The sequence below is a fragment of the Gadus morhua genome, chromosome 1 (genome assembly GCF_902167405.1).
Source record: "Gadus morhua chromosome 1, gadMor3.0, whole genome shotgun sequence".
In the NCBI taxonomy this organism is placed as follows: Eukaryota; Metazoa; Chordata; class Actinopteri; order Gadiformes; family Gadidae; genus Gadus; species Gadus morhua.
In genome coordinates, this window is record NC_044048.1 from 14357383 (window position 1) to 14381027 (window position 23645).

At 45.1% G+C, this 23645-nt stretch overlaps 3 protein-coding genes across 3 annotated transcripts in view; 1 reads left to right on the plus strand and 2 right to left on the minus strand.

The window, feature by feature from the left end:
* Nucleotides 1-470: 470 nt before the first annotated feature.
* On the plus strand, nucleotides 471-5322 carry LOC115552167 (mitochondrial glutamate carrier 1). Its single transcript, XM_030368027.1, has 10 exons — nucleotides 471-518; nucleotides 1482-1581; nucleotides 2270-2395; nucleotides 2491-2546; nucleotides 2791-2881; nucleotides 3027-3145; nucleotides 3241-3427; nucleotides 3533-3690; nucleotides 3781-3856; nucleotides 3974-5322. Coding segments are annotated over exons 1-10 (1074 nt in total). The 5' UTR covers nucleotides 471-517; the 3' UTR covers nucleotides 4134-5322.
* A 1059-nt stretch (nucleotides 5323-6381) lies between these two features.
* Nucleotides 6382-18346, minus strand: LOC115546694 (tetraspanin-2). The gene is made up of 9 exons (XM_030360383.1): nucleotides 18222-18346; nucleotides 18082-18188; nucleotides 11919-12021; nucleotides 9744-9841; nucleotides 9520-9594; nucleotides 9330-9413; nucleotides 9151-9207; nucleotides 8735-8818; nucleotides 6382-8428 (listed from the first exon to the last, which is right to left on the minus strand). Exons 2-9 carry the CDS (start codon nucleotides 18148-18150, stop codon nucleotides 8363-8365), a joined length of 636 nt encoding a protein of 211 aa, XP_030216243.1. The 5' UTR covers nucleotides 18151-18188; nucleotides 18222-18346; the 3' UTR covers nucleotides 6382-8362.
* Nucleotides 18347-22038: 3692 nt separating this feature from the next.
* Nucleotides 22039-23645, minus strand: part of ngfa (nerve growth factor a (beta polypeptide)) — a 20848-nt gene continuing 19241 nt past the window's right edge. The window contains exon 3 of the mRNA XM_030360396.1: nucleotides 22039-23645. This exon is cut by the window's right edge and continues 37 nt beyond it. Within this exon, the coding sequence (XP_030216256.1) occupies nucleotides 22709-23645 (937 nt within the window). The 3' untranslated portion in view covers nucleotides 22039-22708.

Genomic DNA, 23645 nt, shown 5'->3' on the forward strand with positions numbered 1-23645 from the left:
ACGGACCAACGGAACGGACGGATCCACAATGCATTGCGCGTCCGTCCCCATTCAAAGTCAATGGGGATCAGTCAACGGACGGAGGTAGTGGGCACGAGGCGTTAGCGGCCTTTAAGCCTCGTGCCCACTACCTCCGTCCGTTGACTGATCCCCATTGACTTTGAATGGGGATGGACGCGCAATGCATTGTGGATCCGTCCGTTCCGTTGGAGCCTTTGGCTCCGTCAAAAAGTTGAAAATGTTCAACTTTTTCGGCAGCGACGGATCCGTCATCCAATCAGATCGCGTACGCAAATTTGAGCACTGTGACGCGACTCAGGCTCTGACGATACGGGAAAGCGGGTCATCTTGCATCGCAACAAGCAGGAAGAAGCGGGAAGAACCCGGCGAAGCGATTTGATTGGCTGACGGATGCCTCTGCAAAGACTACTCCCCCATCCGTCAGCCACGCCTTCCCACGTCCGTTGACACGGTGCAGTGGGCATGTAGGGTTATAGGAAAGCTGTCGCCACAATAAAGTGAGTGAAATATATGTAAACATGTCCTTGCACGATGCATCTGGAATGCCAACTAGACTAACATGTTCGACAGGTTGGCAATGTGATGTAAATGTTTCTATGCATTATTTACATATTCAAGCCAACATCGGTACCTCATTGGACCACATATTAGTAACTCAAACACCAGTCCTGAATATCTTCTACATACATTGGTCAACACAACACCATATACAGTGGTATGGGTTTGAGAATGAGATAAATCAGACCGTACAAGCATGTCCTCTTTGCAATTCCGCCCAGGCCAAAGCAGACCGAAGGTTTAACTGGGTAAATTGGAACCAGTAGGCTTGCCTTATGACCAATTTCAACTGAACTGGATTAGGGAAACGAGTGCAAGCTCGTTTAATTTGTGTCTCTGAATAACCAATTGTTGAACATTTACATTACCACTCTCCGAGTCATACCTAGCCTAAACAACGATACCACAGAGGATTCAATTAAAGTTTTATCAATTGAAAACTGCAATAAGTATATACTGAAAAACGCAGTGGCTCAATGACACATCAACTCATAGGTATTGTATTGTAACAATGACAAGATTAGTTCACGCTCTAGCTTTACCGGTTTGTATTCGGTTCGGATGAAAGTTTATAACTTTACCAATGATCCTGTTTTTACATGATCATGTAAAAAGTGAGGACATAATTTAAACCCATAACTTGTTCTGTGTTTGAAACCTACGTTTTTACATAATGCATATACAATACATTTATTAGGAACTTTTGCCGCCGAAAACATTATTGAAATGCTGGTTCTGAAGAGTGTGCAAAGCTTCTCGGTGCAACATCCAGATATCCCCGCCCGTATCAAATGTTTTTTCTGGCATGGCGTAATTGTGGGTGGAGATTTCTGGTGCTCAAACTGCAAGGCTGTACTTGCCTATATATATAAGCTCCTGTTCTGTAATCTCGCCTTGCTCAGTGTCTCCCAGGGACTCTCAGTGTGCTCTTCCCCACCTGCCTCCACCATTCGACAAATTACCACCTTTAACAGAAACAATGGCCCAGCATCAACAGATCAGGTAGAGCACACCTTACACTAAACACAACTGCTGCATTGATCAATGAATGACCAATATCTGAATGCATTCCAATGCAATGGAATGATTAATTGCGTTGGTGTTTTATGTGTCTATTATTATTATTATTATTGTTATTATTATTATTATTAAGTAGCCTACATAAAGTCACCACAACACGTATGCTGAGATGGTGTGGTCCTGTGATTGTTCAACACGTAGCCTAATTACTTAGATTTACTCTTTGGTAAGTTATTATTAGCAGTCGAGATGCCTGGAGGCAGTATTTGCCATACGTCAGTGGACTACACTGACCAAACATCACGTAGTAATACTGGAATACATTAAAGATGTAACTGCATAATATTATTATTGTATTCCAATATAATAAACTGTCCATTCTTGATATTTTCCTTTTATGTTGGTGTGAAAACATGTCTCTTACACACTCACTCCGTCACTCACTCACACACACACACACACACACACACACACACACACACACACACACACACACACACACACACACACACACGCAAACGCACACACACACACACACACACACACACACACACACACACACATACACACACACACACAAACCAAAGAACTGCTACTGACTCAATGTTTTGTAAACATGGATCCTTAATGTGTTTGTGTCTGTCCTTCCATGCCCTTTCTTCGCCCACAGCCTACCAGCCAAGCTGATCAATGGAGGCATTGCAGGCATGGTGGGGGTCACCTGTGTGTTCCCGATTGACCTGGCCAAGACGCGCCTGCAGAACCAGCGCAGTGGCCAGCAGGTCTACAAAAACATGTAAGAGACCGACAGGCTTCATCGTGAATTGGAAAAGTACCCACGTAATGTTGGGCTGAGGTGTGAATATGAGTCTGTGCTTTGTTGTTGTTAAGGTTGGACTGCCTGATAAAGACGGTGAAATCTGAAGGGTACTTTGGCATGTACAGAGGTAGGCTTGTGGGTATTTAGGCTTTACATTTGATCTGCCACTTAATATGACATGATATTCATGCTAATTACGTATTTTAAATTTTATAATTTACAATTTATTAATTATTGAAAACATTTGATTGTTGGCCAAATTCAACATTCAATCTGGAAGTAATCTTTGTTTTTAGTTTGCTCTATTTTATACAATTGAATTCAAATTTGATTCCACTTTTGAAAATGCTTCAAGTTGTTGTTTATTGTAGGAGCCGCCGTGAACCTCACACTGGTCACCCCTGAGAAGGCCATCAAACTTGCTGCTAATGACTTTTTCCGCCACCAACTAAGCAAAGATGGGTGAGTACATTTGATCTGAAAAAAGGACTGCGTTCTAACACGCACACGCACATGCTCACACACACATCGTTTTCTCCCCATTCCCCTCGTTACGCTAAACCACCCCCTATTGTTTTTCTATCCTCTTGCTTTCTTCTGCGTACAGTGGCAGGCTAACAGTGTTGAAGGAGATGCTGTCCGGCTGTGGTGCAGGAATGTGCCAGGTCATCATCACCACACCGATGGAGATGCTTAAGATCCAATTGCAGGATGCAGGCAGGCTAGGTGAAGAAACAAAGACAGAAATTATAAAAAAAATGGATTACCCTGTAATCGCTATATTGGTATTACTAAAGGATTACTCTGTTGTTTTCCCTCAGCGGCGCAGCAGAGGCTGATCCCCAGCATGGCGCCTGCTCTGAAGCTTGGAGCAGTGCTCAGCCGCTCCTACAACACCAACCCGGCGCCTCACGTGGTCCGCGTGTCCGCCATGCAGATTACCAGGGAGCTGCTCCAGACCAAGGGGGTCCCGGGCCTCTACAGAGGTCTGGGGGCCACTCTGATGAGGTGAGAGGGAATCCATTGAGCTGGCGTCTTTCTGGCTAAAAGGGGAAAACGATTTGTGATCAGAACTTCGATTATACCTACGGCTGTGCTTGATGCCTTTCCCAGGGACATGCCGTTCTCGATGGTGTATTTCCCCCTTTTTGCCCATCTGCACCAGCTCGGACGCCACTCGCCTGAAGACCCCGCCGTGCCGTTCTATTGGTCGTTTGTGTCCGGATGCTTAGCCGGTTCCATCGCTGCCGTGACTGTCAGCCCATGCGATGGTAGGGGTGGCCCACAAAATATTGGCTGAGATTGAAAGTGTGTCTATATATTTTGTCTTCAACTAACCTCTATGTTGTGTGGTTGTGCAGTGGTCAAGACAAGGCTCCAGTCCCTCAAGAAAGGAGCGAACGAAGAAACCTACAATGGAGTAGTGGACTGCATCAGGTAATACATCCTGTGCTCTCTTGAGAAAACAGACGAAAAACCACAAGACGCACGCTTTCTTACACGTTCTTGGTGTCTGTCGCTGAACCAATCTGAACTCTCTTTTTTTTCTGACAGAAAAATCCTGAGGAAGGAGGGCCCCGGGGCCTTCCTGAAGGGGGCCAGCTGCCGGGCGCTAGTCATCGCCCCTCTCTTCGGCATAGCCCAGGTGGTCTACTTTGTCGGGGTGGGAGAGTTCCTTCTGGGGTACACACCTCAGAGCATCTGCTCTTCGTGAGCCTTTCTTCTCTACCTCCTCGGCAGGTTGGCAGGCAGCTATGCAACGGGAATAGCTGTGGGCCCAGCTAACGTTACTTTACTTTTGCTCCTTTTTGTTTCCTACCTATTATTGTACAAGGCTATTTGTGCTGAAGGGGTCTCCGTGGTACACGTCTAAGGTGAAGAATGGCTTCAAACCCGTGCTCCTGTAGCAGGACACGCCATGTTTAGCCCTTTGTTTTGCAGGAACTTGCAAGTTACATTTGTTTGGGGAGCTTATTGTAACTGTAAGGAATGAATCATTGTTAATTCCTTGTGTATACAGTTTTCCCTCAATGAGGGATTGGATTGTCCAGCTTTTCCCAAATGTTCCTTGTTGTCAGGATGAATAAACTGTGGCTTGTGGTGCTCGGTTTAGCTCCTTACTGCAAATATAATCCATATCTATTACCCCTGCTGTGTAATGACATCCTGTGTAGTCTTCGAGCAAATCTAATTTAGTCACCACTACAAGGTGGGGTGTCAATAGAGAGATGGAAGAAGTATGCAATTGGTTGTTATTATTAAATATAAGCAGAGGTGGCATAAAAGTTCTTAAATCCCCAATCCTGTTTTAAAGGGTTACTGTATGTACTGCACTTGAATGTCAATGTAGCCTATCGTTTATTTGTACATAGTGGGCTTTTTTATAAAGTGAAAATACGTGACAAACAAAAAATTCTCAGTTATGAAAAGTCAGAAGAAGGTGTATTGTCTCTATAGCGGTAATAACAGGTCCAGTCAAATAACGGACTAGTAAGATCTTTTGATCAAACTGGACCCTATCGTCCGGAATTTTGTTAGAACATATTTGAAGCCCTTGAAAATTATTATGAGATTATTCCCAGTTCATGCAAAGAATAGTAGGGAAACATTGTAATTTCTACGTAGATTTAATTAGGCTGTACTTGTTGGGACCTGTTTCACTAAGGAGGGTTAAGTAAGTGTTTATTCTGTTATTCAGTATTTGTGTAGTCCAATTCCCGGAACACATAAAACAGTTAGATGGTTCTGCTCAATGATGTGATTTTATACATCCTAGGCATCGTTCTTAAGCATTGGTCTTTATAAAACTGGTGTAGATTTTGATGACATTTTCAACCATAGGGTTCTTGGGTTTGTGCTCCACTGTCTAAACTGGCGGAATAAACTTTTCAACTGGAATTAACTATTTTGTGTCTATCTCAGTCAGTCATAAAAGAGAAGGTTTGCCTCGGAATTAGGTTAGGCTAAGCAACCGGTCGTGTCTTGGTTTGTCTGTGTTGAGCTTCAGCCAAAAAGTATGATGCAAGTTCAGAAACGGTTGCACTTCCTATCCGCTGAACGGTACACCTCAGTGGGGAGGTGCCAGATCAAGTGCACATTCTGCAGTGGGGAGTAACCCTAGCCTGTGTCATATTGGCTTAGCTGCGGGGAGCAGCTGTTTTACGGGCTCAAACTTAGACCTCGACCATGGTCCCTCATGCTATTGAATGTGAACCCCCACACACACACACACACACACACACACACACACACACACACACACACACACACACACACACACACACACACACACACACACACACTGTAGGGGTATGATAGGTGGTGTGTCGTATGAGATGTATACATTTATTAAAATAGGCTCACACGTATCAATTGTTCAATGAATGATTGAAGGAGGGGAGTTTAAATATATTTTTGTTAATTTCTCCCTAGATGTTTACTTTATATAAACATTACATACATCAGGTGTCGGCAACTGGCGGCCCGCGGGCCATAACTGGCCCATCGGACATAATATCTGGCACGCCAGATTATCCTAAAGTTATATGATTTTTTTTAATATTGGATAACTAGATGTTAGCTTAAATGTAAAGGGCCGGATACAGTGAACTTTTTTTTCTTTCACAACCATTTTTGAATTTAAATGTATCAAATCCTTCTACTACTCCCGGAACGTTAGAGACACACTCGTCACGGTCACGCGTAAGATGCGAAGGGCTTAGCGGGAGTTATTGGAAACTATGCAATATTAAATGAAACGGAACTCCTCTCTATAGGCCTATATACAACAACCATGACGAACTGACATTAGGCCTACGTATTTTTGTGTGATACTGCACGTAGAGAAAGGCAGGAGCTGTTGACAGAAATCCACAAAAGATTTAAGACGCCAAGAAAACTGAAAATAACAATGTAAAACAATTCCATCCAGTGGTAAGAAAACCAGAGGAGGGTAGAAGACCTGTTTTTGAAAAATATTTTTATTAGGCATCAAACAGCAATCTTCCTGAGAAGCACGTAATGCAGAAAAAAAACCAATCCAACACAATATCAGTCACAAAGAGCATGGTACAAAACAACTTCATTCATGACGTTGAAACATATAGGCCTACATTGAAGGAATACAATATGGATAGACGGATTGGTCGGTTAAATATGATAAAAGATCATAAATCAATCAATTCTTCCCTAAGCCAGTACGGATTCTACAGTGTCTGATTCCAGCAGATAACTACAACTGCTTGTCTGATCGCTGGCCTATTGGCACACATGGCTGTATTCAGATATAACTGGTAACCTCATCATGTCCTCATATTGAAATACCAAGGTAACACCAAGATTCATCGGCGACGAGGATTCCAGATACGCCGCCTAACATTAACAACGTATAAGTTACTATTATGGATAAACAAGACGGGTCATGCTTGGTACCAAACAGAGAGACTTCTCAGATCCGTCTACATTTATTAGATCTGTTCTCTTGGTCCGAGAGTCAGACCCATCGGAGTGTATATCAAACTCCATGACAAGAACAAAACAAACGGAAATCGTTGGGGGAATAGATCCCCCCTGCTACATGTTGGGTGTGTGTGTGTCGGTAAACACGCAGTCCAACTCTACAAACATATGTACATTAGTAGCTACGATTACTTTCTCTGTTTGTTCAGTTTTTTTTCTATCTATGTTCTTTTTGTGAGTGATAGCTTGTCGTCAAACAAAGGCACACATAACGTCCATGTCAACATCCTTATACTATCTACTGCAAGTTTGGACCTAAGAACACAGAATATTAAATTAAAAAACTGTTCAATGTATCGTTTTAAACCACACACAATTCACCCATATTTACATAAATGTGCCCTGATATCGGTGGCCTGAACTGTGCCCTGGTTCAGATGGAACCACCATCTTGTATTTTGTTTATGGGATGCAATGAAGCGGAAAAGGACAAAGAGGACATGAACAGACAAATACTGCCTGCTGTGTTATTGTACTGTACTTTTTTTTTTTCTAAAGGCTGGTTAAAGAGGAACTTTTAGATGCTCACGATGCCAGGAGCATTGATGGACCATGTCAACAATGTCTTGGGAGTCAACTGTTACGATGTTAAGAACGTCATGCCTTGCATACAAATTACATGAATAATGTAGAATATGAAGCCACCGGTCCAACCGGATGACTGAGTCAATTAAAACAGGAAGGAGGACCCATCCATCAGTGGTCTTCCAAAAATCATGTGTCTGTGTATGTGTGTGTGTGTGTGTGTGTGTGTGTGTGTGTGTGTGTGTGTGTGTGTGTGTGTGTGTGTGTGTGTGTGTGTGTGTGTGTGTGTGTGTGTGTGTGTGTGTGTGTGTGTGTTGGGGAGCATAAACATGCATTGCACATTTGTTGAAGGCAAATGCATCTGCATTTCTCCATTACAGCCATGGCATCATTTTTCGAGGGCTTTAGTTACATAATATTGTGTTGGGGGGGGGGGATTCTTGCATGCTTAGCACACCACTGCAACAACTCTTGGGTCCCTTTCATAAGGGGATTGCAAATACAAATGTAACTTTTTGCTATCATTGGGGTAAGCGTTTCAATAATTTTAAGGAGGAAGCTAGCAATGTACACCAAATGTCATTATTCTCAAATTTGTATAAACTGTTTAAATGGTCTGTATTGGCAAAGTGGTTACAGTGGGTGTAAATATTGTGATTCAACACAATTCATGACAAAATGACTTGGGTTAATTGAGTTACTCAGAAACATTGTGGCATGTCTTTACGATCGAGGGTAGGTTATTGATCAAAGCACCAGTATTTGTAAAGGGTGGTCTAATGGCCGCTGTCCCTGGATCATATGAAAGGATTTATAGATGGGTGTTCACTTCATCGTGCAGTAATTCACAACAGGGTCTGAAGGGACAGCAGGGGGAGACTTCCAGGGCTCCAACGCAGATCAGATTACCTCTCTGCTGTTACGAATGGCACAGCACAGCACCATGCTGAATATCATCCCAATGATCTGGGGGCAACGACACGACTCTGAGGACATGTGGCACACAGGATACAGGGTGCAAAATGGCCAACTTTTATGACAAAACTGACTTGAATTGTGTGTGTGTGTGTGTGTGTGTGTGTGTGTGTGTGTCAGTATACACAGTATGTGTTTGTGCTAATTTGTGTCAGTATGTCTGCCTATATGTCTCTGCTAATACTGTATATCGCTGTATGTACAGTATGTACAGTATGTACTGTATGTGTCTTGTTTGTATCTGCTAATGTGTCAGTGTGGGTGTGTCTCTGTCTCCCTCTATGGGCCAATGCTCACCATGACACCAGCGATGCCGATGCCCACGTAGCCGATGATGTAGAGTTTGCTGTTGAAGAATTCTTCGATGCCCACCTCACAGTCCTGTGGTGAGACACCCATAGTAAGGTAACAAGCATTTAGGGGGATAACTGAGTGGAAGCAAGGCAACAGACTAAAGCTGGGAAGATATGGGAGCATTTATAACCATGGGGTCGTGCTCGTTGATCAGAACCTCTGCCCATGTAAAGTATTGCCTTCATCCCAAGCATGCATACGTTCACGTGACTTTCTTGCGAGGAAATCCATTAGAGTTCCACCAAAATGTGATGAAATTAGGACATTTCCATTGTAACATGATAGCCCCTGCTGAGGATGACGATGGGACAGATTGGAATTGAATTGGATGTGAAACTGGATTAGCAGAGAACACGCACCTTGCTCTCGCCCGGAGGATCACTGCAGGGCGCAGCTTTGGTTCCACAACAGTTCAGCTATGATAAAGAGAGGTCAATAGGACATGACTACAGCATAAACTGGCACATCATTACATTTCCTTTCATGCACAGATTAAATTCGAAATGATTCATTGTCACTTTCTTTCCCCCATACCTACCACTTTGTGGTATGAGGAGATTAGTGTGCTGTTGTTGTTGTCATCGTACGTTTTGGCATAGAAGTTCTGGACGTCTTCGATGATCTATATGAGGCGAGGAGGGGAAAGAAGTAGTTAATTCATAACGTGAAGTTTAGACAGTAGTATATTCAAAATAAGTGGCATTTTGAATCAGACAGAATGCACATACCTTGTCTTTGTTAAGGAATCCAAACACTCCAGCTGCAACTTCAGCCCCGAATATAATCAACAGGCAGGCGAAGAACTGAGGGTATATACAGATATGTTATATATATTAAATGTTTCGTTTTATTTAGTGTATTTGTGAGCTCATGAACTGTAGGTCACTAAATGGGTGAGTAGCTACGTTCTCTCTAGCTAAAGTGTAATGTTGACCGAGGGTTTGGTCCTTACTGAGCCCAGAAGACACTGAGACTCCCGAACGGCCCCGCAACAACCGAAGAAGCCCACCAGCATCACCAGACTGCCAGCCACGATCAGGATGTACACCCCTGAAAGAAGGAAGGACGGTCCAAAATGAAAACCCACTACTAGGACCTGGTAGATTGGCCTCAGACGATTTAATTTACATTAAATGGCACAAGGGGGCAGCATTGAGTCAGTCAAATTGAGTCAGTCAAACATAAAATGAGTACATTTTTTTTGTCTGTTTTTTTTTTTCTGTAAACAGAACCCGATGCTTTGTGAATATCGAGTTGCCTAATGACTCACTCTGGGATAGCTGGGAGGGTATTGTCCCCGCCACAGCCGGGCTCCCCCGAGCTGCCATTAAACTGCTCATTAGGCGCACAGCGTTCTGCTGGGAGGATGCGGGCCCATGCTAGTTCATACGAGGCCCATCCACTCCCATTAGTGGCGCCTGTTGCCAGGCAACGGCACTGTACTGTACAGGCTGAAGGGAGGGAACTTTATCCCCCAGGTGGGGATATGCTCAGGTGTGGGTTTTGATTGGACAGAACAATTCATATGATGACAAGGGATGCAAGATGGAACAACAAACCACTCGGGTGCAAATTGAAGATGATGTCATCAGTGTAAATGGGACAGGATGATAGTCAGCAATCTTGAAGCGCAAAAAGACTAATTGTAAAGTCAAATGGAATGGAATTACAGATTTTAAAATACCATCCTCTATCCTCCCTTTTGATGTTTCTCATTAGATAGGACTGACTCACACTGTAATCGTACCAATACGATAATCGTACTATTGTTATTTCTTTTGGTGTGTTTTTCTATTCAAGTGTGCTGTGTGTGTGCACCTCAAATCCGAAACAGCTTCTGATCTCTAGTGTTGTGAGTTGTGTGTGAGGGGAGCTAGGCCGGGCTCCATATGGGAGGCAGACCATGGAAACTGTGGAGTGCTCTCAGCTGCCCCTCCACAGCCCTGCGCTCTATGCGGGTGACAAGTCCTCACTGTCAAAGCCATGTGCAGCTCGGCCCGCTCTGAGGACCTGACAGAGAACACCACACACCTTTCAACTTTACTGTGATCGGCATGCACACACACACACACACACACACACACACACACACACACACACACACACACACACACACACACACACACACACACACACACACACACACACACACACACACACACACACACACACACACACACACACACACGTGTGTGCACAGACACACACAGACTAACTTACTGATGGTTTTTCTACTTTGATATGGTGGTTTTATAAATCACTTGACGTCTCTCATCTTGTGACGTTATCCCTGTTGGACAGACAGAAAACTGTGTACGTCATAAACTATTTCCACACGGGACAACTGCCATCGTTCTTTCCCTTCTGTCACTTTCTTAAATACCCGGCTGTACGCCCCCTAATTCTGGATCCACGAGCCACAGGCCAGACTCTTTCATTCAAGTCAGGCTCTAATTTTTTTTCATCCACATTTTCATTACTTTGGATTGCGTGTCGTTGTTTTTTATAACATGGTGTTTGCGTGTTCTCACTGTCCTGTCCACTTCACTGGTTTGCGTTGAGTTCTTCAGTTCCTTGAACGCTTTTCAAAGGCCTGTGGTGTTTGTGTGTACTTTAGGTCTACTTATGTTTGCACTTTGTGCAATTTGATTTCCTGCTTCACGCCAACCACATTAAGTATTTGTTGTGTTTGCGAGAGAGAAGAGAGAGCCTGAGAGAGAGAGAGAGAGAGAGAGAGAGAAAATGAGTGTGTGTGTGGAGTCTACTGTGGTAGGAAATATTTCCACTGTCATACAGACAGTTTTATTCAGAAGCAGAGGGGATTGCATGGAAATATGTCAATAAACAGTGTTAACGGTGGACCTCTCCGGACAGTGAATTTGGGCATCATAAAATCTAAAATAACTTTTTATTTTCCCCAAAACGAAAAACTGTGATCTATGCTCCAAAAATCTAACTGTTGGTTGTCAGGGTTTTAAAGTATGAAGTGGACGGATTTGATGCCAACGCAGTGGACCAAACACAACCTTCCCATGAATGTTATTTGGTGAAACCATAGCAGAGTAAACTAAACTCTGCAGTTCAATTTGGTTTTCAGTTATTGGTTGCCCGACTGCCTTCTGCTCACCGATGAAGAATGTCTCCGGGGCCCCATGTCCGTTGAGCAGGGACACCGTCTCAGGGTCGAAGCGCAGCCACAGCCCGACCGACAGCACCAGGGAGCCCATCAGCTAGGGAGGGAGAGGAGAGGTTGAAGCAGCATTAATACACACTTATTGTTATGTGTTATGATACAATTGATATAATAGTCTTATTTCTAAACATGTACAAGCTTTTCTTTTGTAAAATCGATCTTATATATATATAGACAGAGAAAAAATGTCAATCTTGGAAATAAAGCTACATCGGCAATTTCTTGTAGGAGCATTTTTTTTTATAGCATTTTCATAATATTTGACATCCCTTCAGCGACCAATCAATTAAATGCTCTTACAAAAATTAAGAAAATCTGTTATTTGTGGAGCCCCTTTGGGCCGCAGGCTTGAAAATAATAATAATAATTTAATTTGGCAACAATGAAATGATTAGATGGCCTACCTACCTACCCGCCTACCTGCGCGCACTCTTTTGTGCACTCATGATTAATTACTTAATTACTGAGTCCTTTACAGACCCACTCTTTCTCGTGGACTCGGCAGTAATCAGGCATTTGAGTTCATGTGTTTTGCGGGAGAGACTTTGGAGGAATGCCTGAAGGAAGGTTCGGAATCTAGCTGGTTCTGGCTGGTTTCCCCAAGTTACCTACCCCAGCTTTAACTACATATTTACTAAGGTGAAACGCTTCAAAAAAAAATACTTTCCAACATTAAGTCATGGGGCAAGGTCTCCTCTCTGACCCCAAAAACAAGACAGATTAGGAAATAAATTACAAAGAACAGTAGGCTGTTCCCAACTTGAAAGGCCACACAAGTGTGAAACCATACAGAGCAACGTGCTGGCTACTTGAATGACCACAGACAGTATGTCATGTGCATGCAACCTCCAGACTACCAACAGTTAGGATATACCCCCATTTTGGCAGCACGCAGGCATGTCACACCTTGGTCCTAACCAGAGCCTCATGTTTGGTTGGAAATGTGGTTTAAATGTTGCTCATACTTTCCCTAACTCTACTCCAGCCTTCGACATAGACAAATAGACCCACCACAATGTATGTGTACCAAAGCACAAACATCGCTGACGGAGCTGTATTAACCAGGGAGAGTTACATTTGCCTGATGATGCCACTCACACTGTTATTTTTTAAGCTCCTGCTTAGCAACCGGCGCTACTTCCAGTGACTGGTTAACGTGGCCTGAATACGGAAGAGGCTGCCCCACTTACACATGAGGGCTGAGCATTTTTACTGGTAGCCACCGGCCTACACTTGAGCTGTTCCCATGCCCTCTCTGGATAATCCACACTGAATAAGCCTCAGTTTGGGCTTTGCGGTGTGATGAGTGTGTTTTTCTGTGCGTGTGAAAGCAATAAAACCCTTGGTCCAAAATGGATCAACACTTGGCCAATGATTCACTTGTATGCGTCCCATTCCTGTGATTTTGATCCTAACCTTTTGGTTACACAGAAATGTTCCGGAAACACTTTCCAATTCTTGTCTCCCTTATCACCTCTTTTCTCTTTAACCTCTCTGTCTAGACTTATCCCATCCTCTCTCTCATCACCTCTTCTCTCCCTCATCATCCCTCTCTCTTCCACCTCTCCTCTCTCTCTAGAACTCTCTGTTCTACTCTCTCATCACCTCTCCTCTCCCCTCACCCTCCTCACACTCACCTCTTCCTGTCTCTCTTCTCCCATCCCTTCCTTTCACTCTCCTCCCCTCCGCTCTCTCACACATTCTAGAGGTCACCCTCTTAGTCTGAGCTTTCAACTGAAGAGGAGCCAGTAGCCTTGATGGAAAACGTTGTGAATGGAGGGTGAAGGACACGTGGATGGACTTCTATCCACTGTCAAGTCTGGTGGATTGAAAATACATAGGCCTCCCATGGTCTTAGGTGCCCTAAGATGGAAAAGAAATAGGCTTTAGCACAATAAAGATATAAAGCATGATAAGAAGGCCATCTGTGTACACTGAGAGGACCTGGCAAAGTGCAGCCCTGGTTTATTACCCAGAAAACTGTATTAAAGTAACTCCTTAAGCATAATAAGGATGTCTAGCATGTAAGGTGCAGGTTGTGGATGTAAATCACAATTAAACCATCAAACAGTGGTTGTTTGTGGTGGTCCATTTTTCCACACTAGCTTGTGTACTGCTAATCAAGGGAGAAGCAGGTGGTTGGATAGAGCCAGGAGCACTTTGGATATGTGCCAGCCCCAATTAGGACTATATATCGCTGTTCACAAGTCCACACAAGGTCTCTCTGATAGTCGTTGGTTGCAGCATCAACAAGGAGTCAGGAGACAGTTTGTATTTAATTAGCACTTACATCATCTGGGCAGCAATTATTGAGCCTGGTCCAATGGTGAACTATAGCAAGGAAACAGTGAACCTAGTGGCACTTAGGAGACATGCTGTCCCAAAGGAGGCATTAAAACCCCTTCTAGTACTCCCCCCACCCCACCCCGTCTCCTGCCATATGCCCTTAGGCAGAAACAAGCCACACCCCGTCCCTTGTCCCACTGCATCTGTCCTTCTATCTGTTTACTAGACCCCCACACCACCTCCATCTCGAACTACATTTCTCCTTCTCCCCCTCTCCCTCCCGCTCTCTCTGCACCCAAACCTTCTACACCCTCATCTCTCCCTCCCTCCTTGCCCTTCTAATCAAAACTCACAGCCCCCATCCATCCCTCCGTCTCTCCCCCCCCTCTCCCGCTCTTACTATCCAAATCTCCTACCCCCCCATCCATCCCTCCCTCCCTCCCTCCCTACCTTGAACTCATAGGACAAAGCGCCACTGTGACTACACTTTGGCGCACAATATGAGAGAGAGGGGGAGCAGAGAGACCCATCAAGAGGGTGGAGTGAAAGAGAGAGAAAGGGAGACACGTGAAAAGAGAGTCAGGGATCAATGTTGTTTCTTAGGGGAGGGGGAAAAGACAAGCACCCGCATGGTGTCTTGTTCACTGATGATGCCAAAACAAAACACACACTGAGAGAGAAATGTCATCCCTACAGTTCTATGGTTTGTTTGTAGAAGTCTCTTTACTCTAGGACTTGGTGTTGTAACATTGTTGTTAAATAGGCTTTTTAGGATAGGTTTGTGTTCTGTTCAAGTAGTTTTGACAACAGAACTACAGTTGGTGGGGATGCAATTAAAGATCAGGAATTCTTTGAAATAGATTTCCCAAACCCGGTTGGGCTATATTGACAGTGTACTTCTTGAGATAGAAAAGTATGCAAACACTCCTTGTTTTCACTAAACAAAGATAACAAATGTTCCAGGAAATAGACCTTGATAGCCATTGGACGGAGAGCTATGAGGGTAAAGTATACAAAAGCTTAGCCCGCATTTACATTTAATGACAGTAAACAAATGTTGACGATGACAATCTCCTTATCCCTGACTCAACACACTATCGTTCCATGAAAAAATACTTCATGATTTTGCTCATCTCTTATTGTTTGAGCAGTTTTGCTGGTGTGTTGCTGGACCAGTGGCTGTGTGTTTTGTCAGGGGGGACCTTATGGGTCATTGGTTTGCATGAAGAGATTTGGGAGTCGCCCCTGTTGCCGTCTACAGGCTTCTGTGCTGCTTCATGCCGACTATTTGTGGGATTCATGCGGGATTTGAGTCGAGAGCCCTCCCTGTCACCCGCCCTCCCCTCCCCCATTCTCCCTTCTTTTGTTGCCCTCATCTTATCTTCCCTCTCGGCTGTGGCTCCACCAGCATGTCGGGAGGGGCTGGTTGGCTGGTGGGGGTGGGGGCAGGGGCGGTGGGAGGGGGGGGGGGTGGGGGGGCAGCGGGATTGTGATGTGATGTACTGATTACGAGTGGGCTGGTATTACAGGCGGAAGGAGGGGTGCTGTTTGTGTGAGTGTGTGTGTGTGTGTGTGTGTGTCTGTGCGTGTATATGTGTGAATAAGGATGTGTGTGTGTGTGTGTGTGTGTGTGTGTGTGTGTGTGTGTGTGTCTGTGCATGCGTGTATATGTGTGAATATGGATGTGTGTGTGTGTGTGAGGGTGTCAGTGCTCAGTTGTGGCTGAAGGAGTGCAGAATCGGATGACAAAGTGGGGAAAGTGCAGGAAACACAGACACAGGCAGGGCTTTCAGCCTAACCTTAATTGGCTTTGTTGCTATTGGGACCTTTAAGGGACATTGGCTTATGTAAATACTTTGGTCCAAATGTTTGAGAGAGCCGGCCAACGCGATACATCAAACGGGCATTGAGGAAATGCAGAGCCAGCAGACCAATAGCCGTCTGTCTCTGCTCCATTATTTTCTCTGTATCTAGGTCAGGTTCAGGACAACTGCTTAACATACCCTCACCGACACACACACACACACACAGATGCACACACATACACAGACACGGTCACAAACACAAAGACACACACACACACACACACACAGTCACAAACAGACACACACACAAACACAAAGCACACACATACACAAACACAAACACACATAGTCACAAACAAACTCTAACTCACTTTATGTCTCACAGGGTCTTCTGGCCCTGAATAACTTTTTCACCATCTATTCCAAACATTCTTCCACCACCTCACTTCGGTCATTCAGCCACACCACTGTGGACTCCGGGATTATGTCCTCTCTCTCTCTCTCTCTCTCTCTCTCTCTCTCTCTCTCTCTCTCTCTCTCTCTCTCTCTCTCTCTCTCTCTCTCTCTCTCTCTCTCTCTCTCTCTCTCCTCTCACAAAGCAGCTGTGTCTAACAAGTGTGTTTGTTTCTGTTAGCTCAGCCACACCTCGACAGTGGTGCCGTGGTCAAACTGACCTTATGTAAACCACCCCGGGGATCACTCCAGCCCTGACTCCCTGATAGCTCACTGATAGCCATCCAGTCATCCGGCCAGTCAGCTAGCCAGGCAGCACCAGCAGACACTGGGGTTATGCTATTGTCCCCTGGGTGTCACAATAGATCCATTCACACCACCGCGCACACACCCACCGCCTGATCCACTCCGCAGATGGTTAAGACTCTCTCGCCACTCTGCCCCTCCCCGTCCTCCCCTTGGCTCTTACACACACACACTCACACACGCACGCACACGCACGCACACACACACACACCGACACGCACACACACACACACACACACACACACACACACACACACACACACACACACACACACACACACACACACACACACACACAGACAGACTTTCTTTAAATGGAGCAAACTCTCTGGTCTCTCTCTGCGGGTTTGCATTAAAACAAATCGATAAACATCCACCAGCCCCTTCCTCTCATGTCGAACCAGTTCATAAGCTCACTCAAACACACACACACACACACACACACACACACACACATACACACACACACACACACACACACACACACACACACACACACACACACACACACACACACACACACACACACACACACGTAGACCACTCCAGGGCATGCATAAGTCTTTCACATACACTTGGCACTCAGATCTCTCATATCGTACTGAATATTGGCCTGATGGCTTGTAGCGAATAAGATGTTAGTGACATGATTCACAGGATTTAATGGACATTTATTTTAGGGTATCCTATCCTCCCATTGAATAGCAACGACCGCACCGTCCCATCCCACAGGGAGGGTCGCTGGCAGTGGTGACTTCATGGTTCTTTTCATTGTTGTTGTTGTTGTTTTTTCAACGAAGACCATTTGACGCCCGGAGTGAGCGCTAAAAGTTACGGTGGTTTGCATGTAGATCTCTCATGTATTACCCTCCCCGTGTCTTCCACTCTACCTTTCCTTTCGAATGCACTCTTCATTTGGGGAAAGGGGCGGATTTTCCTGTATGGAAATTCTGATTTGAGCCCTATGAGCCAAAACTAACCCACTCCGGCTGTCATCCTTTCCGCGCTACTAAGCACATGCCAGGCGGCTAAATAAAGCCTACTCTACTGTTGCCGACTAATAGTCGGGGCAAACTGTTCATAATCTGCATCATTCCGACAAGACACCGGACGAGTAGAGCTTTATCTTTCGGTGCATTCAGGCGGACTGTAACGGAATAGCCTGCATGCACTTGCCGCACTTCATTCAGCCACACACACGTCCCCTCCACTACCATCAGTCACCAGCGAATATCGGACACACTTACCCAGAATATGAAGTTGAAGACGAACAAAAGATATTTCACACATTTCATTCCTCCTTCCACTTTCCCCATGATTGCTGAGTTGTTGGTGAATAAATTCCGCGGTGTAAAGCGATTCTGTTATTGTATTGCACACAGTGCAATAACCTGTCACCCTGGTCACAACACTTCGCATCAAGTGCTGTCAATTCCGACAGCAGCAGTAGCAGCCCCAAGCAGACACACACGCACACACACACACACACACACATACACATACAGACGCACACTCTCTCTCCCCCTCTCCCTCCCCCTCTCCCTCCCTCCCTCCCTCCCTCTCTCTCTCTCTCTCTCTCTCTCTCTCTCTCTCTCTCTCTCTCTCTCTCTCTCTCTCTCTCTCTCTCTCTCTCTCTCTCTCTCTCTCTCTCTCTCTCTCTCTCTCACACACACACACACACACACACACACACACACACACACACACACACACAACACACACACACACACACACACACACACACACACACACACACACACACACACACACACACACACACACACACACACACACACATCACACACATAGACTCACACACAAAACACCGTAGGATTCGCTCAGAATCTTTCCAGACCGCCCATTGCATTGATGTAGGGGGGTTTGGAGGGGGATTCGTGACGGTGCGATTGGATTGGCCAATGCACCCAGCATCCTTTTCATTTAAACAATATTTGGAAATGTAATACAGCCCACAGCTACTTCCTAATATTGATCAGCAATGATAATGAAAATTATAGGCGTGCTTTATTTTTTCCTAAAATGTCGAAGATACTTAATACATTTTCCATGAGCATGCGCATTAATAATTTTGAGGATTAAGTAAATTCGAGATAAGATTAGCAAAACTATCCATTGTTTTAATGTCCAGGTTTATCATTAATCTTTCCGACATTTTACGACATAATATTAAATAAAGCCTACTCAATATTACTGCCTAACAGTAGCCTAACTGTTAAGATTCATCTTCTAAATTCCGGCCAACGCATGGTTTTGATGCCGAAGTTTCTCCCCACTTAAGCCTTTCCCGATTTAGAAGTAGCCTTATCGGTTTAGAGACCATCAGCATTAAGAATAGTTTCTTTACAATAATATGTTCATTCATTCATACAAAAAATAGTATCGAATCCTTTGCTGAATAACCAAAAGGGGTTGCCATACAGTCACAATTAAAACTGGGGTTGATTTTTGTTTTTATGCAGTGCATATATGCGATAAATGTAAAAGGACGGGGTCCCTCGCATGAAGTCCCTCGCTGCTGCACTAGGATGTCCAAGAGCGGTGTTGTGAGGAACTACAGCCTGAGTTAAGAGCTCCAAGTAGGGAGCGGATCTCAGGCGACACGGACGGAAGTGGATGACGTGTCCATGAAGATGGTCTTCCATAAATTGCTGGTGTAGCCCTGTAGCCCAGGTTCGGTTAATCCATGACACACACACACACACACACACACACACACACACACACACACACACACACACACACACACACACACACACACACACACACACACACACACACACACACACACACACACACACACACACACACACACACACACACACACACACACACACACAAAAGGTGATCTAGGAAAGATCTCACTTGTCTTGGTAATCTTGGTAATATATTATTTTTCAATGCTCTGATCTTTTATAACACTTGATCAATCATTATGCATTGCATTCTGAACCTACTAATCTTATAAGTAGGTGACTACATATTGTTAGTCAATAAGGTCAATTTGATTAGTTAGAGATGTCTGAAAGGACTTACTGCACCCATTAACCTGACATAGATGGTGTTAGACTGGGAGCTACTGTAGGCGTGCTTACTCTGTGTGTGACACACCATCGTACATACTTTCATTAGGTCCATTGAGAGGCCAACAAAATAGAAGCTAAATAAAGACCTGGTCAGAAATGTCCTTATAGAGTAAAACTCTTGTCTGCCAAACAAAATAGGGAGCGATACAGTAAGGAATGAGGCTTTGGACCAGGGACAGAAACACGCAGATGGATGTATAATTCAGTTGTTAATTGTCATTATTTTTTTATATTTTATATAATTTTTTTTCTAACTTGAACTTGACTGGCAAAAATTTTGCTTTGTGTTTCATGGTTGCTGGGATGGGTGTTAAAACGCATTTTGCACTGCTGTTGTTTTTTGTCCCTTGATGCTCATTACTGAGGAGTGCTTGGGGGGAGGGAGGGATGGGCGTGCAGTCAAATTATGTGGTTTGGGCTATAGTGGCTGGAACACAGAGAGCAAAGAAACACAGCTCCTTTAGAGACTGCCAGTGCTTTGGCCTAACACCTGAAATGGGCTGGAACTGTGTGCATTTGTATTAAACAACGCTTCGGTTATTTATTATGAAGGATTGTCTTAAGCTACACAAACGAAGCAATAGTCGACACATCAAATGTCTGCACCTTCATCACAGACATTTGTTATCAGAACCACTTAGCTGTGGTTTGGTGTCAAACACGCAGGCCTGACGTTTCCTGCCCGCCCTTTTCCATTGAAATTCAGAGTTTAGGCCGCTCTACTCGGTTATGACTGTTCAATCCTGATTGCTGAACTGATTACATGTTTAATGAGGAAGTAGGAAATCCTGTTATGACTGGGTCGCTGATTATCTGTCCGTAACACCAGTTTGTTTTGGGCCTTTTGCGGCTGCAGTTTACGGCGCTTTTTGAAGCCGCATTTGAAGACGCATTGTCTTCAAATATATTGTACGCATATATTGATTTTTAACACATTGATGGTCAAAGTATTGTTAAATTACGCTTTCAAATCACAGCATATCAGATGCTTGTAGAAGGTCGAGTCATGAACGAATGAAGCCCACCGATTTAAAGTTTATAAATAGCGCCATCTATTGACTAATGTTTATCTTCATAATTTTTGGTTGAAAAATCATGCTGATCCTGTTGACAGAGGTGGACTCCCTCATTTTACAAACCCAAGAAATAGTTGATACAGTTGATGTAGCATTAAGATAAGTGGAGGATTTAAAACAAATCTATACTTTTAATATAGATTATAGCTTTAAGTACTAGCATATTTCACATGGAACCGAGAGAGAGAGAGAGAGAGAGAGAGAGAGAGAGAGAGAGAGAGAGAGAGAGAGAGAGAGAGAGAGAGAGAGAGAGAGAGAGAATAGGAGAATACTTAGCAGTAACTGCTATGTTCTTGTTTTGTCTGTCTTTATGGGAGACTTGATCCTTTGCCAAACCACGGTAAAAATAAACTATAAAAAAATCCATACTGAAACCAATCATAATATTTTTCACTATTGTAATAAAAATGTGGGCAACTTCATAAAATATACATCAACTAAGTACTTTGATGTCAAATTACATTACAAACAGTTCTAACAGCACTAGTTATTGTTTCAAGATGCAACACAGATGCTTCATTATCTTTTCACTACATGTGTTTTCCACCCGAGGTCCTGGTTAGCCTCCGTTCATTCCCCATAGTGCTAGTGCTCCTTTAACATCAGGCATGGGTGAAGACAAGTAGTATGCATCAACATCCATCTATGTTTGACTCTGACTTGTCTCTCCTTTAACCCCCCCTACCCCCCTCTGAGACCCTGGTGTTCATGTCCCCGTGCCCTCGCCGGGCTCCCTAAACCTGTCGCCCTTCCCCTGGGGCTATTCTGAGCTGCATGGGGCCTTGGAGGACTTTGGGATTCTTCGGCACTAAGAATGAGTTAATAACCAGTAGTGTCATTTTAAATACATTTTTATGATAACAATTAACAATAATAATGATAATGATATTGTAGTAAACTACTACATTAATGAGAATGAAAATAGGAATGAAAATTCGATTTAAAAAATATATAATAAGATCGAATTATAATAAATATACTGTATATATTAGGTACACTGTGTATAACGGACACAACAATCAGGGCATGTACTGAGGTGTTTAATAAATAACAGCATGAACAACACAACAACAACAACAACAACAACAACATGTAAAGCTTGAATTCATTTTGTATATATACATACTTATATATTCATATTAGACTGTATAAACTATAAATATGACACGCAGTCCTCATAACTTAAAATAACCAGACTTCTCGGACTGAGGTAGAGTCACAGGCCGAGGATGTGTGTGCGTGTGTTTCTGTTTTTGTGTGTGCTTCTGTGTGTGTCAGTGTGTGTCATTGAGTGTATGTGTGTGTGCTTGTGTTAGTGTCTGTGTGTGTGTGTGTGTGTGTTTATGTATGTGTGTGCACGAGCATGTGTTTATGTGTGTGTGGGTGTGAGTGAAGGTGTGTGTTTGTATCTATGCGTGTGTGTGTGTGTGTGCGTCGCGCGCGTGTGTGTTTAGTCTCGGTGCATGTTTATAGAGGTGACGGGGGATGGAATCGGTTTACAGTATTGGCGATAACGTTGCAGTGGCTGCTGGGTAGGAAGCATGTGGGTCCAGTGGTAGGAGTGAGAACCTCTGTGCGTGTGGGTTGAGTTTGCTGAGTGTAAGTCATTCCGTCTGTGGTGTGTCTAAGGGCTTTGAGGGTTCAAAGTTCAGTGGGGGTTCAGTTCAGGAGTAGTGGGGGGGTCATCCCCTGGGTCAGCGCCCCGCCCGGCCCTGCCAGGACTTGCGTGTGAGCACGCACACGCACGCCACGTTGATGCGGATGTTGCGCCAGGCCGCCTTCTCCTCGAACGTGGTCATGGCACTGACGTACGTGTGCGTGTTGGTGCAGTAGGAGTTCCAGTAGCGGACGTCGATCCCGCGGCACCCAGAGTCCGCCGCCCTGGAGCTCTGCTTCCGGCTCCTGGCGCCCGCCCTGCCCCCGCCTCTGTTACCGCCGGCTCCAGCGGCTCCACCCCCGCCTCCTCCACCGGCGGCGCCGCTGCCCCCGGGACCCCTCTGCGTGGGCGACAGGCAGGTGGTCTCGTAGAAGAACTGCTTCTTCACCAGGTTCTCGATGCGGACGTTGGGCAACACCGTCACCTCGTTGCCCCAGATGTCTGTGGCGGTGGTGCGGTTGCCCACCCAGTCGCTGACGCTGTCGCACACCGAGTACTCCCCCCGGTGCATCAGCTGGGTCCCGGCCCGCCGCCGCACCCGGGACCCCCGGCCGCCGCCGGCCCCCCCGCTCACGTCGGAGTCCTTCCCCTCTGGCACGTCGTGCGACGGGGGGGTCTCGCTGAAGACCACCCGGGGCGAGGAGCGGAAGCGCCTCTTGGAGAAGATTTTGGGGTCCACCTCGGGGATGGAGAGGTCAAGGGGAGAGATGGACTGAGGAACGGACACAGCTCCCGGGGTCTGAGTGGCGGGGGGCCGGTGGGGCCGCCTGGTCCTGTGATGGCTGTTCCTGCGGCGTTCCGGCGGCGACGTAGCGCGATGCTCGGGGAGGTGGTCCCCCGCCGCCGTCTGCTGCTGCTGCTGCCCCGCTCTGTGATCGGCTGCTGTCTGCTGTCCTGCGTCGTGGTTGGCTGCCTCTGTGCTTAGGGCCCGCCCACCTCCCATGTTCAGTACAGCTTGGACGCCCATCAGGAGG

Bases quoted from the DNA above. Each gene is read 5' to 3' on its own strand.
- LOC115552167 (XM_030368027.1), top strand. The intron at 1,582-2,269 runs GTAGAGCACACC...CTTCGCCCACAG, and splicing joins GCCCAGCATCAACAGATCAG to CCTACCAGCCAAGCTGATCA. The intron at 3,428-3,532 runs GTGAGAGGGAAT...TGCCTTTCCCAG, and splicing joins CTGGGGGCCACTCTGATGAG to GGACATGCCGTTCTCGATGG.
- LOC115546694 (XM_030360383.1), bottom strand. From the start codon at position 18,150: ATGGGGAAAGTGGAAGGAGGAATGAAATGTGTGAAATATCTTTTGTTC. The intron at 9,842-11,918 runs GTGAGCAGAAGG...TCCTTCTTTCAG, and splicing joins CCCGGAGACATTCTTCATCG to GGGTGTACATCCTGATCGTG. The intron at 9,595-9,743 runs GTAAGGACCAAA...ATATACCCTCAG, and splicing joins CTCAGTGTCTTCTGGGCTCA to TTCTTCGCCTGCCTGTTGAT.